The following is a 16,257-nucleotide window of genomic DNA, read 5'->3' as shown; positions in this document are numbered from 1 at the left end:
CTTGAATAGACTTATCGATTTTAAGCTGAAGCTTTATATCGGCAGTTGAGCTCGAGTTTGAATTGAATTGAACTCAAATTAGCCTAGACATGACACAACTTGAATCAAGGCATAAAGTTTCTTTACAGCATAAGAACCCAGAAACCAAATTGGAAGACAAACTGAGGAAAAAAAAAAAGCAATATAAACAGTATCTGTTCAGAACCCATCTGAACATCATAGACAAACACAACAAAATAATCTACAATACCAGACAGGTTGGTGGAACATGACAAGCTAGCTAGCTACCATGATTGTTTGGGAATGGACATCCAAGCAAAGTAAGCACAAACAATCCTCTGAGACATATACACATAAACAGCAAATGATAAACTCATTAAAGTCAAGTCTTTCCAGTCCCCCTTCTGTTGAGGGCTCAAATTCTCCTTCAAACCCTTCCCAAACTTCTCTGCTCCAATGAGAAGTTGTGAAAACTGTAACTTATAATTGTTCTCCTCCTTCTTCTTCTCCTTCTTTGTCTCTGGGCTGCTGCTAGATGTGTCCATTGGCTCACGACTTTGACAAGCTACAAGCACAAACAATCTAGGACAACTTCTGCTCTTCAGGTCTTGAGTTGGACAGCTTTTGTTAAGAAAAGAATGAGCAACTGATGGTAGAGCAGCCATTGAAGAAGAAGAAGACGATGACGATGACCAATTTGGAGCTTGCATAATCAAATATCTTGGATGATGAAGCTAATGTTTACCTCAGAAAAATATCTTGGCTTGGAATTGGATAATACTAACAATTTTTGTGCATACGATTTGGCCATGTTGGATTCTTGCAAAACGACAGCGTAAGCGGTGAGAAAAGTCCAATTTTAAGGTTTTATTTTTAATATAAAAAACAATAAATTTTCATTTACGAATAATGAGAAAAACAAGTCAGTTAATCAAACTGTTTTGTGATGAAATAACCTAATTATTTATTTTATTTTTAACTTAAAATTACCATATATAACTATTTTAAACTCTTAACCCTCATCAATTTATATTTACAGTTTATAAACTATTAATATTATTAAACAAAATTTATTACACGATTAAATGTGTAATTTTTAATTAAAAAATTTAAATTAAATTGACTTTAAATCATTAAAATTTAATTTATATCCAAAATAAATAACACAAACTCTAAGTCAACTCATTGAAGATGTTAAAGAGTAACATCGAAAAAAATATAAATAATTATCAAAAAATAAAAAAAAGAAAGTTATTAGCAAGTCAAATTCTCGTGTAACAATATTGATAATAAAACTTTGAACTCAAACCAAACTAACTAATTATTTTTCCGTTTCAGCTCAGTTTGCTCAAGCCGAATTAGAGTGTGCTCGAATCCACTCCTACATTTTCTGGTATGTTTTACAAAATCCAAGCTAATGTAATTGGCAGCAGTAGTTCTTGAAAAGAAAGATGCTTGGATATTCTGGGTAGATATTTGGCAAATATTCTCTCTTGAAAAGACATGTCATGTGAACCATTTTGCCTTGATCTGTACAAAATTTACTTACAAATTCATTTATCAAGACAGCTTACACGTGTACTGCACTTTTGCAATGGCATCCAGATCCTCGGACCCCACCTTAGAAAATCCAACGGCTGTGATTCAAACTGAAGAGTCAAAAGAAGGCCACTTGATGTAACGTCGAAAGTCTCCCAATGAGTCAAAACAGTCTCCTTTGTCAGTTGTGTCAGTCACGCTCCCAACTTCAACAACTCGCTCTTATCTGCTCAGAAAATTTCAAATCTTACACGTGTTCGGTTACGATCGCGATTTTATGTTATTTTGTATACGCCATGAAGTAGCTACTTTCCTGCCGTTGATGGGATTTGAATTTATAAAAACAATGTGACATTATTTTGGAAATTGTTCATCATATTTTAAATTAAGCTTTAGATTAAATATAAATCGAATTGGCTCATCAATCCATTTATACCCTAAATTCAATTAAACTCTTTTTAATTTAAATTTAATTAGTAGATAAAAATAAATTAATTTTTTAAATTAAATTAACTCAATTCAAATCTTTCCATACAATAATACATCCACGTCAAGCATAAGTGTGGTGTGGAGTAAAATGCAGAGGAGCTGGCTGAGGCTTGATTAGAAAGAAATATTGAAAGGTTTTACTCTTTCCCTAAAGTCGCAACCCACAACACTGACATTGCGTTAGCGTGTACAACCATATCTCTCCCTTTCTTATTTTTTGAACCAAGTGTTGACTCTTTCTCATCACAAAACCCCCACTTTCATTTTATTATTAGTCTCTTTTGACCGCACCCAAATCCATATTTCTGTCTCTGATTCAATCGCCACCGTCTCCTTTTCCTTTCTCCGTCTTTTCCCAAGGTCTATTTCCATACCATTTCCTTCTTTGTTCCTGTACTTAAAATGTTTGGAATCTTATAATGAATTTTGGGTGAAAAAAATTAGGGTTTCTGTTTCTAGTTCGAATCAATTCAAGACCAAGCCAAGTTTTAATACTTCTTATTCCTGCTGTTGTATTGTTGTTTTTCAGGAGATGAAGAGACTGAGGTCAAGCGACGATCTGGGTTCCTACGGTGATAAGAACACAAGTAAGGACTCGTCGAACCCTAACCCCAAACGTTCTTCAACTTCTTCGCATCGTAGTTTTTATTACAAGTCTGATAATGTACGTAAGGGTTTGGTTTCTACCTCCTCCTCGTCAAGGTATGATCGTGATCGATCTTTGGATGATGACAATCGGAATTTAAAGAAAAGATCAGATCATGATTTTGAATCTTTTGATAGGAGGAAAAGTGGGTTTGATAGATACAGTAGTGCTGGTAACGAAAGAACAATTCATAGATCAGAGAGTTTTTGTGGGTCCAGGAGAGAATTCCCAAAAGGGTTCCGGTCTGAGAGAGAACGTTCCCGGAGGGAGGGGTCGGTGTCATCGTGGCGAAGGTTTGTGAGTGGCAATAAAGAATTTGGGAGTGAAAGAAAGGATTTTGGAGGTGTGAATAAGGAATTTGAGGAGAGTAATAGAGGGAGTATTAGAGAGGAAAGAGGAGGGGCTTCGAAGGGTTTAAGGGATGTGATTAAGTCTCCAAGTTGGTCTAGGGATTCAGGGAGTGAGCAATCGAGGGTGAGAGGATTAGGGGATTCAAAGTCCAAGTCAAGATCATCACCAACATGGTCGAAGGATTCAGTGGGAAGTGAGCAATCAAAGAATCTGGAGGTGGTGAAGAAGAGTGAGGAGGTTAAAGTTGAGGGTGGTTGTAGTAGTAGTGAGATGGAGGAAGGTGAGCTTGAGCCTGATGTTGAGCGTGAACATTTGCCGCTTACTGCTGTACTTGTAGAGATTGAAAATAAAATTGAATCAAAAGACAATAGGACCGGGGCTGATAGTGAAAATAAGAAAATTGAGGACGGAGAAAATGTTATGGAGGAAGTAGAGCAAAAGGGAAATAAAGAAAGTATACATGAGGATGAAAAAGATGTTTTATTGGAAGTTAGTGAGTTGCCAGATAGTGAGAACTTGAATGTTGGAAGTGGTGATGAAAACGGGAACTTGGATGTTGATGAGGTTGAGAAGGAGGAGGAGAGTAAGGAGAAGGAAGAGTGTTTAAGCAAAGATGATGACTGTAAGGATGAAGGAACCAAGGATGAGGTTGTTGAGAAGTCTGCAGATTTAGAAGAGGAAAGGAAGGAAGAGAAGGGGATTGATCTTGAGGTAAAGGCAGTGGAGGAGCTTGAAGCGCCGCAGTCCAATAAGGACCAAGTTGTGGAGGGAAATGGAGGAAATGATGTAGATGTTCATGTGGAAATTGAGGGGCTGAACCAGAGTTTCAAGGACAAAGGCAAAAGAGTGGCTTTCACACCGACCAATGATACTGATTCTGCAGAAGATGGTGTATGGATTGAAAGGGAATCAAGAGCTGCTGCATCATGGAAAGCTGATGATATGGAAGGACCGAGTAATAGGGGCTTTGATTTGTTTACTAGCTCTCCTGTTAGAAAAACAGAGAGAGGAGAACAGCACTTCAATAACAAGGACAGAGATGAAAATCTGACTCTGGAACCACTTGATCTTTCTCTAAGCTTACCAAATATCTTGCTACCAATTGGTGCACGAGAAACAGCTGAAGTTCCTGGTTCTCCTAGCCAAGGGAGAAGTATTCAGTCCTTAAGCACATTTCGTACAAACTCTGATGGGTTTACTGCATCAATGTCTTTTTCTGGCTCTCAGTCATTTTTTCATAATCCAAGCTGTTCATTAACTCAGAATTCTATGGATAACTTTGAGCAATCAGTTCACAGCCGACCAATATTTCAGGGAATTGATCAGGTTTCTCAAGGAGCTTGGCAGGGACAATCTCAGAACGAATCTAGTAAGCATAAAGAAATTCCCTTGTATCAAAGGATTTTGATGAATGGAAATGGTTCAATACATCAGTCTCAAGGTATTCCAAATGTTCAACTCGAACAAGGACAACGTGTTAAGGGTACAGAAGGAAGCACAAAAATGCCCAATGGACTGGAAAGGCAGTTGAGTTTTCATAAACAGAATGATGTCCGTTCACCTTCAAACAGTGTTGGATCACATGAAATTGGTTCAAGTTATAGTTTTGAGAAGAAGCGAGCAATGAGGGAGAAGCACATTGGTGGTAGTTTATATAGGAGTAATAGCCAGAAAGAACAAGAGCTTCTGATAGGTGGAGTTGATTTTGTTGAGACAATCATGGGGAGGATAGTTTCAGATCCTTTTCATGTAATGGCTAGGAAATTTCATGATATGACTGCACAGTCCATAGCTTTGGTTAAGGAGAGCATCCGAGAGATCATGTTAAATGCAGATAAGAAGCCTCAACTGCGTGCTTTTCAGAATGCTTTAAGCTGCAGATCTGACATAAACACTGAAGTGCTCCTAAAATCTCATCGGGCTCAACTAGAAATCTTGGTTGCTTTGAAAACTGGACTACCAGAATATCTTCAGCTTGATAATGGTATTTCTTCAACTGATTTGGCTGAAATTTTTCTAAACCTTAGATGCAGAAATCTCACATGCCGGAATCCTTTGCCTGTTGATGACTGTGATTGCAAAGTATGTGTAAAGAAGAATGGCTTTTGCAGCTCATGTATGTGCCTTGTTTGTTCAAAATTTGACATGGCGTCAAATACATGTAGTTGGGTAGGCTGTGATGTTTGTCTTCATTGGTGCCATGCGGATTGTGGGTTACAAGAATCTTATATCAGAAATGGACGTAGCCCCACTGCGGCTCAAGGGACTGAAATGCAGTTCCATTGTGTTGCTTGTGATCATCCTTCAGAAATGTTTGGTTTTGTGAAGGAGGTTTTTCAGAATTTCGCAAAGGAATGGTCAGCTGAAACAATGTCCAGGGAACTTGAATATGTGAAGAGAATTTTTTCTGCCAGCAAAGATATCAGAGGGAAACGACTTCATGAAATTGCTGATCAGATGCTGTTAAGACTGTCAAACAAGTCTGAACTTCCGGAGGTTTACAGTTATGTCGTGGGTTTTCTGACTGGTAAGTTCCTTATTCATTAGTGCATTCTATTGAAGTATTTTCTGGATCATTCTTGGAAATTTTAGGCCTGTCATGCTTTTAATTAACAACATTTAACAACCTGTTTAATTCTCCTAAACTTTATGGGCTGGTTGGATTATTTCAGGTTAATTTAAGTTGCATTTTCTATGTATGGCAAGTAATATGGCATATTTGTTCATTTGAGTAATTCTGATACTTCCTCATTAGTGATAGATGAACATCTTCACATTCTTCCGGAGATTGTTTTTGGTATTCTTCTTCCCGTCGGCATTGATATAATTAAATAATCAGCAAAAGAAAATGAATTCAGTGTGCTTATCTATATGTTCCTGTGTCTGAGTGCATAATTTCTAATTTTGCCAGCAAGTTAATCTTATTATATGAGTGAAACCTCAAAATAAAAACTGGGTTTGCAAGATTGTAGATTTGACTTCGATGTCATCTCTTGTTGCACGATATAAAATTTTGCTGAGAGTTCAGACTCCGTCTTTTCTTATATATAAATGATCAGAAGGCTAGTGAAGCTGTGGCTTTAGAAATTTAGCATGGGCAAAATTTAAGAATGAGAAACTGCTATTAATTGTTTCAACTGTGATTGCAGATAGTGAATCTTCCAAGTTTTCAGACACTCTTTTTTCGGAGAAGGAAAGAGTGAAAGTAAGCAATGGGACTGCTGGGCCTAGCCATGACAACACATGGCTGAAATCTGTTTATTCAGATAAAGCTCTTCAATTGGAAAGTTCATCGAGCCTACTTCCTAGTTTTAACATTGACCGGAATGATAAGCGACCTTTGGAGTTAGAATTGCATAAAAGTTCCCAAAAGGAGCCTCTTTTTGATGAACTGGAGAGCATTGTAAGAATCAAACAGGCAGAAGCTAAAATGTTCCAAGCACGAGCTGACGATGCTAGAAGAGAAGCTGAGAGCTTGAAACTAATTGCAATAGCAAAGAACGAAAAAATTGAAGAGGAGTATACAAGTAGAATTACAAAATTGCGCTTTGTCGAGGCAGAGGAAATGCGAAAACAAAAATTTGAAGAATTCCAGGCTCTTGAAAGAGCACACAGGGATTATTTTAATATGAAAATGAGGATGGAAGCTGATATTAACGATCTTTTACTGAAAATGGAAGCTACAAAACGAAACCTTGCCATTTGATTGATTTTGCCAGAGTGCAGAAACCTGTGTGTTAAGTTATTGTTGAATATGTTGTAGGTTTGATTTGTAGGTGTATCTTTTTAATGTTGTAGTTTTATTTCCATTGCTTGTGCTGGTAACCAAAATCTGTACAGACACCTCAACATCTCTTTATGATATAAAAAGCTCCCTTTAAGTCAGAATTAAGTGCTAAGTTGAGTCCGATATTGGTTTACTCGAGCTCGATGGCATGTATATGGAGAGTTTGAGCTGCTAAGGTCTCTTCTCGAGTTTGAGTTAATTGGCTTAATTGTTAAACAATAATGTTGAGTATAATTTGTGTTTAAATAATAATAATAATAATATATTATTGTTATGTAAATAAATATTATTTTATTTTTAATTAATTAATCACATAATAATATGTTTATGTTTTATACATAAAAATTATATATATAATATTAATTATTCACGAAATATTATATTTAAATTTTGTAAGTTATATATTTATTAATTTCACTTTTTGATTTTGAAGATTAAAGAAATATTTTTTTAACAATGCAAATTAAGATTTAAAACTTATATAAGTTTATTTATTTAATAAAATTATGTGAATTTACTTTAGGTATATAAATATATATATTTATATATGTTATTATATAATTGAATAATTTTAAATTAAAAATAAAATAACATTTAATCATATAATGATATGTGTAAGTATATAAATATTTGTATATTTAAAATAAATATACATAATATTGCTTTTTTTTATTTTACTTAAGTCATGAGTTTATCAACATTAAGCTTGAGATTGATTCTCAAATCAAATTCAAATAATTCAAACTTGAGCTCTCATTTGTAACCCTAATATGTGACATTGTATTGGCTGATGGTAGCACATACTATTTTTTGGATGACTCTTTTTACAAGTTTTGGCTATTTTAGTCAAATATTTTCATACTAGATAGAGAGGGAAAAAACCAGGACCAATATTTGCAGAGAGAATTGAACAAACAATGCAATGTACAGTACATGAGGGCATTGCAAAGTTAGCAATTTAACAATGTTTACACTCGGGAAATGAGATCCAATTTCCCACTTCAGATTTCAGTTTTCAGTTAGAAAGCATGAGAAAATCAACCTTAATCTTCGTCTTCATTGAAGTCAGAATCATCAGTAGGCTCACTTTCAGAATCACTCAGAACATACGTCATCTGCCTCCTGTTTGCTCTTTGAGGCCTAGGTTTCGCCGGAGCAACTTCCATTACTTCCTCAGTGTTGTCAGGTACAGAAGGCGAACCTGAGGTCTCATTGGCCAACTTGGAACCACTTTTCTTGTTGAATGGTGAAGCCCTCATCTTCCTCACTTTCTTCTCCGGAGAGTTTTCTGCAGGCTTCAACATTTCTGTTAAGAGCTTCTGGCCTACTCCCTGCTTGTTGGCAGCTGACCCTCTCTTCTTTGTTGCTGCTGCAGGGGGCTTGGCATTTCCAGCTGCTTTTCTGCCTCCCTTCTTAGCTGCCGCTTCTGGGGCTATCTCTTCTACCTCGAAGTCTTCGTCATCAATAACAATTTCATCTTCACTCTCGGATGTGTCAGATACAATTCTCTGTGGCTTCTTCCGAGCAGCATTCTTTTTGCTAGGTTCTTTCTTCTTGGCTACATCAGTTTCCATGACTGAGAAATAAAATTAAAAAAAAAAATAAGTTTATCCCAACCTTGTCAGTATTATTACAACCATTTCACACTTAAACAAGCTCACCAGTGGACTGATCTGGAGAAGAATCAAGGTTCGTTGAAGCTAGTTGTTCATTCAGTTTAGCAAGTCTTTTCTTCAAATCAGGCATGTCATCGTCATCTTCATCAAGCTGAGAAAGAGGAAAATATGTCAGTAAGTTACAGGGAGCTGCAAACAGGAAGAATGGAATATGGAAACTAACATACATACCTTTTCAACTGGGGCGGCCTTCTTTGATGCTGCTTTGCCCTTTGCTTTGCCCACCTTGGTAGCATTCTCTGATAAGGTAAGATGAAGCAAGCAACCCGAGTTCAGAAAAGTTGCATCAGACAAGAAAAAGACACTAAATGATAAAGAAGAAAACATTCCAGAGAAAGCTCACCCGTTTCCATGGTAGATGTGGATAATGCTTCCGTGGCTTCAGCAGCTGCATTAGCATTGCCAGGTTTCTTGTCATTCTTTCGTGGGTTCTTCGGGGCAGCTCGTTTAGAAACCATCTTTGTACCAGCTTCACCTTTTGCTTTGCTTTTCATTTTCTTTCTTTCCTCCTCAGCCCGCTCATCACTTTTATCTAGCTCCTGGAAATTGAAATTATACATAAATAGTCAGACAAGAAACAGCAAAAACTCAAAATATAAGAAATCGTTAAAAACACTGAATTTTTTGTTCATACATCAAGTTGTTCCTCAAGTGCATCAAGATCTTTCACCCACAAGAACTCTGGAGTTGCTTTTCTTAATTCTTCTACCTCCTCATTGAGTTTATCCCTATTGGCCAATAACTCCTTAACCTTCTCAAGGGTCAGGGTTCCAATAGCCATGGAAAGTAGATAATCATAGTCACTCGCCTTTACTCCGGTAGGACTTCCAGAATCAGCAATCTCTTCAGTATCTTCTGTTTCATCAGTTGCCCCAGCAACAACTGCTTCAACAGGTTTTGAATTCTTTGGAAAAGGTGTGAAACCTTTCTGGTGTAACTCAAGGAACAGATCAGCTCTCTTCCTGTTGTTCACAATGATCTCTCCTTTCACAACCCCAAGGATAAACCTAACCTTGTTTTCCAATTTCAACAGCTCCAACTCAAGGCTGTCCAGTAGAACTTTCTGAATGCATGGTAAAGTGTTCCAAGTTAAATAGTTTCATCAATAAGAACGTCCGTAATATCTGCAAATCTCTAATATTTAATTATGATCCAAATGTTTTTACCTTTCTTTTTTGATAGAACTCAAGCCTTAGGTGGAAAAAGTCCTCAAGAACTGCAGATGGGAAATTGAAAAGGCATTAATTTTACAATATTAGACATTCTAAACTAAAGCAACTATTTTCTCAAAAAATTCGTAAAATTCTAACTCGTACTTTGTTCTGGGGTGTCATATTTCTTTATTGCCCCTTTTGGATCAAACAGGTGCATGTTACTTGTGCTAATAGTGGTAGTAAGTTTAAACTTCTTCAGCAAACCTTCTTGCTTGACCAGCATCATATTCTCCTCGGATAATGAAACTTCAAAATCAACTGTTGTATCATCACTGTATTGCCTGAACCCCTGCGGCAACCCACCATTTTTGTCTCAGAGAAAGAAGTTGGAAATACAAGTAAACTTCATTGGTGGATATTATGCTTATCTGTATATTTTACCTCAATGAAGGAATCAGCCTGTTCTACTATAGATTCCAAAAATTCCTTATAATCTTGAGTCCACCTACGTATTGGGAGCTCTTTGATTCTGAGTGTTGTCTCACTAACTTCTTCTACGACTCCAGTTACAGTGTAGGTAACCCCAGCTTCCTTTGAAGCAGTTTTCTCAATAGTTCCTTTAAATCCTCTGTACCAAGGATGCATTGGCTCCATCATCTCACGATTCAACAAGCGCCTCAAATTCGCAACAATCTCTCTTGGATTATAATTGGGTACATAAGAGCTCCATCCAGTACCAATTCCTTCACTACCATTCACAAGAACCATGGGTATGATTGGCATGTACCTAAACAACAGACAAATTAGTATGTTTGATTAATTGTCTATAAAACCTCAATTAGCAAACCTAATTCTTATATCAAAGAGAAGTTACCAAGTGGGTTCAATGGACTGCCCATCTTCATTCAAATATTCAAGAAGCTTGTCATCATCCTTTGGGAAAAGGAACCGTGTAATAGGAGAAAGCCGAGTATAAATATACCTAGCACTCGCTGCATCTTTTCCTCCCTATGAAGAAAATTATGCAGGAATGTAGGAAATAAGATAAACGGAATAGAGCCATCTACAATCAGTAAGTTACATGCAATTTTTCCTCACCTGGTTGCGAGTGCCAAACTGGCCATTAGGTTGAAGAAGGTTTATGTTGTTGCTGCCCACAAAGTCTTGTGCCATTCCGATGATGGTACTGGCAAGACTTTGCTCACCATGATGGTAGGCAGAATGCTCAGAAACATAACCAGAAAACTGTGCAATTTTAGCTTCTTTGACGAAATTCCTCTTGAAAGAGCAGAAAAGGATCTTCCGTTGACCCGGCTTGAGGCCATCAACCATGGAAGGAATAGATCTTTGGAGATCCGCCATGGAAAACAATATGAGCTCCTTGTTAACAAAGTCGCTGTATTTTATGTATTTCTCTTTTTGATCAAGGTGAGTACCAGGCTGCACATCCAGAAAATGATAAGATCAATCAAGTTTTTCTGCGAGAAAAAGCCTTCATACAATAATTTGAAATGATTCATACCTCAAACTGCAGAAGCCATTTCTTCCTTGCATCTATCTTCTTCTTACTGAATGCGAGTTCAATTGCTTCCCCATCTTGCTCATCTACCCAAACAAAATCTTTCTTGTGCATATCAATATTTTGGAAGTACTCCTTCCCTTCCTTTGATGTGCTTGTTCCCAACCCCTACTTGGATTTTGGATAAGAACACGAATTACATTTCTGAAGGCCGGTATAGTAAGTTGATAATACAGAGTATAATACTTTCAGTTGTTCCTTACTTATGAAATCAATTGACGAACCTTATAATACTTGATTGACCAGCCACTAGCATTTCCCCCCAAGCTTTCCTTCCATGACTCATACTCAGGCATGGAATAGAAAGCTAGTACTTTTCCATTTCTATGAGTTGCCTACACAGATAACAAGCACTAAAACTTGAAAATTTTATTTCAGAAAGATTGCCAATGACACGAGAAAATAATTAATAGCAAGGGTACCAACCTTCACAATTGGTGTGATAAATTCAACTAAGAATGATGGAATCTTTAGTAATGACGGCCAGCATGAATGAATGAAATTAATCAACAAACCTTTGATGTGGGAACCATCATGATCCTGTGCAAGAATAAAGATGTAGAGCGTAAATCTAATTAATTAAGAAAAATACATCACATGACCGTCGTTATTCTGAGGATATCAAAGAAAAGACAAACCTGATCAGTCATTATCATCAAATGACCATATCTCAAAGCCTTCACAGTGTTATATTCAACGCCTTGCTTCAGACCTAGAATCTTCTTGATATTCCCAATTTCACTGTTATTAGTGACTTGATTACTGCTGGCTTCCCTCACGTTAAGGAGTTTACCTCGCAGTGGGAAAACACCGTAGCGGTCCCGACCAACAACTGACAGCCCGGCCATCTGTTGTAAACTAAATTCTGTGAGAACTCAAGAAATTTTAAAACTAGGCTAGATGAAAGTTATTTTGATTGTTGAAACAAGATGGCAACCCAAGAGAACTTACAGCAAGAGCCTTGGCTGAATCTCCTTCTGTCAAAATCAAGGTACATTGATCAGAGTTCCTTCCTCCGGCGAAGTTAGCATCCTCTAACTTGGAAATGCCACGGACATCCTGTGTCTTTGTTCCATCCGTTTTCTTAAGATCCTTGCTCTGCTTAAAAGTTGCCCAAGAGAGAAGATTTTCAACAATTCCAGACTTTGCCGTAACTGCAACATAGTTAGCGCATAACAGTTAACTCAAGGTCTTACAATCGGTAATCATTTTCACTAGTTTATACAGCAAAAAAGATGATGCAAACAAACCTTTCTTCAAAAATTCTTCTCGAAGTTCGCATTTTGACCCAAAACTGCTCTGGCGAAGTGTCAAAGTTTCCTTTGTTTGGGAATCAAATGCAGGGTTGTCAATGAGGGCATTGACAAAAACCCATAAATGGTTCTTCACATTATGCGCTTTAATGTTAGCATTTTTGTTCTTCTTATTCACAGCAGCCATCACATGGTTAGCAATCTGATTGGCAACGTAGTCGACATGAGTACCACCCTTAATTGTGGAGATCCCATTCACGAAGCTGACCTGTTGAAAAAACAAAACATATAAGTACTAGCATCGCACCTCACCAGTACAGCTCCGATAAGAGTCTAGCTTAAGTATTCTAAGTACCTGTTGAAACTGCCCTTCACTGACACCCACACATATCTCCCACCTATCATTGACTTTCTCATGAAACCTGTTCAAATAAACGAAACGGATAAGCAAATTTCAACAGAAAAATATGCAAATTTTCGGATAATTAATTGAAAGTTCAGGGAAATAACCTTGCAGTAGATTTCGGATACAGATCAACATATTCTTCAAATGTTTTTACAGGAACCCGCCGCCCATTAAGTTCAACTTTCACAGACTTTCCAAGACAACCAGCCAAGTCAACCACACGCTTTTTCATCAGTGAAACGACATCTTCTTCAAGATGAGTCATGTTAAACTTTGCTAGGTCGGGCTTAAACGAAACCTTAGTCCAACTCTCACTTTCCTTGCATTTGATTATGATAGGCTCAGCTTTCTTCCCCATGTTGCTGGAGAAAACCTTCAAATCAGCAGAACCAACTCATTAACTTCATGGATATAATTCAAACTAGGGAAACTATGAATGAAATTAAACTTCAACCAAATTCATGGAAAAATAAAGACACAAATCCCTCAGGTGCTATTGACAAACAGTACCTGAAACACCGAATACCATCAATTGAAATTTAAACAATTCAAAAACGAAACCAGAAAATCTGTAAATCTCAGAAAACAAGACTCTTCACGCCCATTACTCAAATAACAAAACCTTAATGCAGACTAATCGGCTCAATTAATACATTATAACTTTTGTTTTTTGGGGGGTAAGATAATTCTGTAATCGTTTACAGGTAACAGAGGGATGGAATGTGATCCGTTGATGATAATAGACGGGAACGACAAGTTGAATACATTATACTTGCTTATACCACTTCAACGTGAAATGAACCCCCAACCCTGATCTCTACAAAACCTCAACCCTAATAAAAACAAAAAATTCGGTTCAATCAAATCCGCCAAAACCCAAAAAAGAAACATTACAAATATATTAGATTACGCATTTCAGTATTAAATTTCTAAGCCGAAAATGTAAATGGTATAAACGAAACAAAGAAACGTTAATTTTTTTATCAGATTATACCTGCTTATACTTCTTCTGCCTCCTCCCATCAGCAGTCTCAATAACAAACTCCGTTGAAAAAATATTCGTAAGCTTCGCACCGTACCCATTTCTCCCTCCAGTTGTCTTCTTCACGTTATCATCATAATTACTACTCGTTAACAAGTGGCCAAAGATCATCTCTGGCACGTACACGCCCTCCTCTTGGTGAATCTCCACCGGAACCCCATCCCCATTATTATAAACACTGATCAAGTTCTCCTCTGGGTCAATCAAAACTTTGACCGAGTCCATCTTCGGATCCCTCTGTTTGTTATCGGCAGCGTTGACCAATATCTCGTCAAAGATCTTGTAGAGCCCCGGCACATAAGAGATCGAACGGTGGACCATCGTCTTTGCTTCTTCGTCATAGACCCAGAGCATCTGCGTGTGTTTCTCGATGGATCCGATGTAGGTGTCGGGTCGGAGCAGGATGTGCTCCAGCTGAGACTTCTTTTGATACATCTCTTCGATGGTCTTTTTCGAGTCGGCCTCGGCGGCCGTGTGTCCCATGTTGGCGTTGTTGCTGCTGGTTAAAGGAAGCTTTTTGTCCCCCGCCATGGTGACTGGGTTGGGTGATTGAAATTTGAAATTTTTTGAATTTGTTGGGGTTAGAGAAACACAGAGAGGATGTCTTCGAATAGAAATTTACAGAGCGTAAGATCAAATTAGGGTTTATAAAGAGGAAAAACGATCTAACGGTCAAGTTCGGGAGTGGAGTGGGGAGAATTTGAATTTGAATTTGAATTTTGGGAGGGAATTTGAAATTGGATGGCTAGGATTGGATACTCTTAATCTTACGGTGAATGTTTGTTTTGCAGGTCACGTGGTGTGGAGGGGACGATGGTATAATATATATATATATATATATATATAAAAGATAATTATACTACACCAAAAAAAAAAATATATATATATATAAAGGTAAAAGATTAACACAAATATAAATATTACTGTATCTAAATAATTATTGTTATTATCAGTTTTTAAGGATAGATTTGATTCTAATTCAATCAAAGTTTGATAAAGTTTTACTTAAATTCTAAATACACAAATTTTAAATTTGTTTAAATTAATATAAAATATTATAAAAAATTTATCAATAAAATAAATATTATCATTACAAATAAAAATAGTATAATTAAAAAGATAAATCATTCAAACTTAAGTTAATTTGTCAAACTCTAAATTAAATTCAAACCGAGCTCATTGGAATCCAACTATGTTCATATCCAATCATGGAAGTATGTGAATCCAGCACGTGGGCACTTGGAAGCATTTGGGCTAGATGCCAAATCTGCCCATACCTTGGGATTGATCCTGGGCCCTCAATCTAATAATAATTTTAGCCCATTCAAATACTAATTCCCAAATATCCACAAAATGGGCCCATCTGCACATGTGGCTCAGTTGTCCTGCACCTATTAGCGATAATTATTATTTTATTATTAATATAATTAACTAAATTGGAAAATTACTTAATGTTTATTGCTTGAAATTTGAGTCGGTGAGAAAATAAAGTTGAGTCGTTAGAATTGAATAAAATTTTGATGGCTATTAGGATCTTAATGGGCCACGTGGAGGGGCCATATTGATCCATTATTAATTGTATTTTTTTCCCATTAAAAGCAGGGATAGGCAGATCCCTTGCCTGCGTGTAGAAAAATTAATCAAATACTCAGAGTTGCTTGCATGTGGATACATCACATCACCAACTATACACCTTCACATGATCCAACTTTAAATCATTGATCAGACTTTCTATACATCCCCATGTTCAAGCTCACTCCTGTTAGGAAGATTATTGCTCAACAATTTGAATGAATCAAGTTTATTTCGGTTCAAACTAAATTTAAATTTAACTCTTTTTAAACTGAATGAAAGTCAAATTAGTTTACAAGATTCATCAAGTTTGATTTTTTTAAATCCAATCGAATTTGATCTAATTCAATCTTAAATTCAACTTAATTAAAATCAAATCCTAAATTAAACTTTCCTACTTAACACATGAAATTATATAAATAAATCAATAAAATTTATTTGTAAATATAATTTTTTTAACAAAAAAATTATTTAAATGAAATAATCCCCCCATACCAAATAATTGAAACCTAAATAAAATACCAGAGTCAGAACCTCTATACACTAAATTAGAAATCAAGAATGAATTATTTATTTGTTTAATAGTGCGAATTATTTGGATAAAGTCCAATAATGTGAAAAGCGATAAAGGAATTCACTGCTAAATAGAATTACGTAAATACCCCTGCATGAATGGTGGAGAAAAACTCGGTTTTCGAGACCAGAGACAAGGAGACAAACAAATACAGCAGTGGGGCTACTTGAAATGAATACGGTAATCAAG

At 36.5% G+C, this 16,257-nt stretch overlaps 3 protein-coding genes across 5 annotated transcripts; 1 reads left to right on the top strand and 2 right to left on the bottom strand.

Annotated features, from left to right (window-relative positions):
• Positions 1-16: 16 nt before the first annotated feature.
• Positions 17-775, bottom strand: LOC123214580. Its single transcript, XM_044634439.1, has one exon. It carries the CDS (start codon positions 708-710, stop codon positions 285-287), a length of 426 nt encoding a protein of 141 aa, XP_044490374.1. The 5' UTR covers positions 711-775; the 3' UTR covers positions 17-284.
• Positions 776-2,169: 1,394 nt separating this feature from the next.
• LOC123213578 (protein OBERON 4) lies at positions 2,170-6,910 on the top strand. 2 transcript variants are annotated; one of them, XM_044633051.1, is made up of 3 exons: positions 2,170-2,388; positions 2,558-5,552; positions 6,175-6,910. In XM_044633051.1, exons 2-3 carry the CDS (start codon positions 2,561-2,563, stop codon positions 6,729-6,731), a joined length of 3,549 nt encoding a protein of 1,182 aa, XP_044488986.1. In that variant the 5' UTR covers positions 2,170-2,388; positions 2,558-2,560; the 3' UTR covers positions 6,732-6,910. The 2 variants fall into 2 exon arrangements, with proteins under 2 accessions (XP_044488986.1, XP_044488987.1); XM_044633052.1 differs by having other exon boundaries at positions 2,170-5,552.
• Positions 6,911-7,678: 768 nt separating this feature from the next.
• LOC123212721 (DNA topoisomerase 2) lies at positions 7,679-14,540 on the bottom strand. Of its 2 annotated transcripts, none has more exons than XM_044631867.1 (19): positions 13,875-14,540; positions 12,985-13,253; positions 12,830-12,896; positions 12,472-12,742; positions 12,173-12,375; positions 11,860-12,069; positions 11,648-11,761; positions 11,446-11,556; positions 11,165-11,329; positions 10,741-11,082; positions 10,517-10,650; positions 10,084-10,429; positions 9,805-9,991; positions 9,655-9,704; positions 9,123-9,551; positions 8,832-9,027; positions 8,660-8,727; positions 8,474-8,579; positions 7,679-8,370 (listed from the first exon to the last, which is right to left on the bottom strand). In XM_044631867.1, the coding sequence occupies exons 1-19, from the start codon at positions 14,451-14,453 to the stop codon at positions 7,856-7,858; spliced, it is 4,362 nt and encodes a 1,453-aa protein (XP_044487802.1). In that variant the 5' UTR covers positions 14,454-14,540; the 3' UTR covers positions 7,679-7,855. The 2 variants fall into 2 exon arrangements, with proteins under 2 accessions (XP_044487802.1, XP_044487801.1); XM_044631866.1 differs by having other exon boundaries at positions 7,679-8,388; positions 13,875-14,539.
• Between the last annotated feature and the right edge of the window lie 1,717 nt (positions 14,541-16,257).

This window comes from Mangifera indica, chromosome 4 (assembly GCF_011075055.1).
Source record: "Mangifera indica cultivar Alphonso chromosome 4, CATAS_Mindica_2.1, whole genome shotgun sequence".
Lineage (NCBI taxonomy): Eukaryota > Viridiplantae > Streptophyta > Magnoliopsida > Sapindales > Anacardiaceae > Mangifera > Mangifera indica.
Note: the sequence above shows the minus strand (reverse complement) of the source record. Positions and strands in the feature narration are given on the sequence as shown.

What these genes read in the sequence shown, in the direction of transcription:
- LOC123214580 (XM_044634439.1), bottom strand. Translation starts at nt 710, where the DNA reads ATGCAAGCTCCAAATTGGTCATCGTCATCGTCTTCTTCTTCTTCAATG.
- LOC123213578 (XM_044633051.1), top strand. Translation starts at nt 2,561, where the DNA reads ATGAAGAGACTGAGGTCAAGCGACGATCTGGGTTCCTACGGTGATAAG. An exon ending in TGTCGTGGGTTTTCTGACTG is followed by an intron (nt 5,553 to 6,174) that starts GTAAGTTCCTTA and finishes CTGTGATTGCAG; the next exon opens with ATAGTGAATCTTCCAAGTTT.
- LOC123212721 (XM_044631866.1), bottom strand. Translation starts at nt 14,453, where the DNA reads ATGGCGGGGGACAAAAAGCTTCCTTTAACCAGCAGCAACAACGCCAAC. An exon ending in AGAAGAATTTTTGAAGAAAG is followed by an intron (nt 12,376 to 12,471) that starts GTTTGTTTGCAT and finishes ACTATGTTGCAG; the next exon opens with TTACGGCAAAGTCTGGAATT. An exon ending in CACTTGAGGAACAACTTGAT is followed by an intron (nt 9,028 to 9,122) that starts GTATGAACAAAA and finishes TTCAATTTCCAG; the next exon opens with GAGCTAGATAAAAGTGATGA.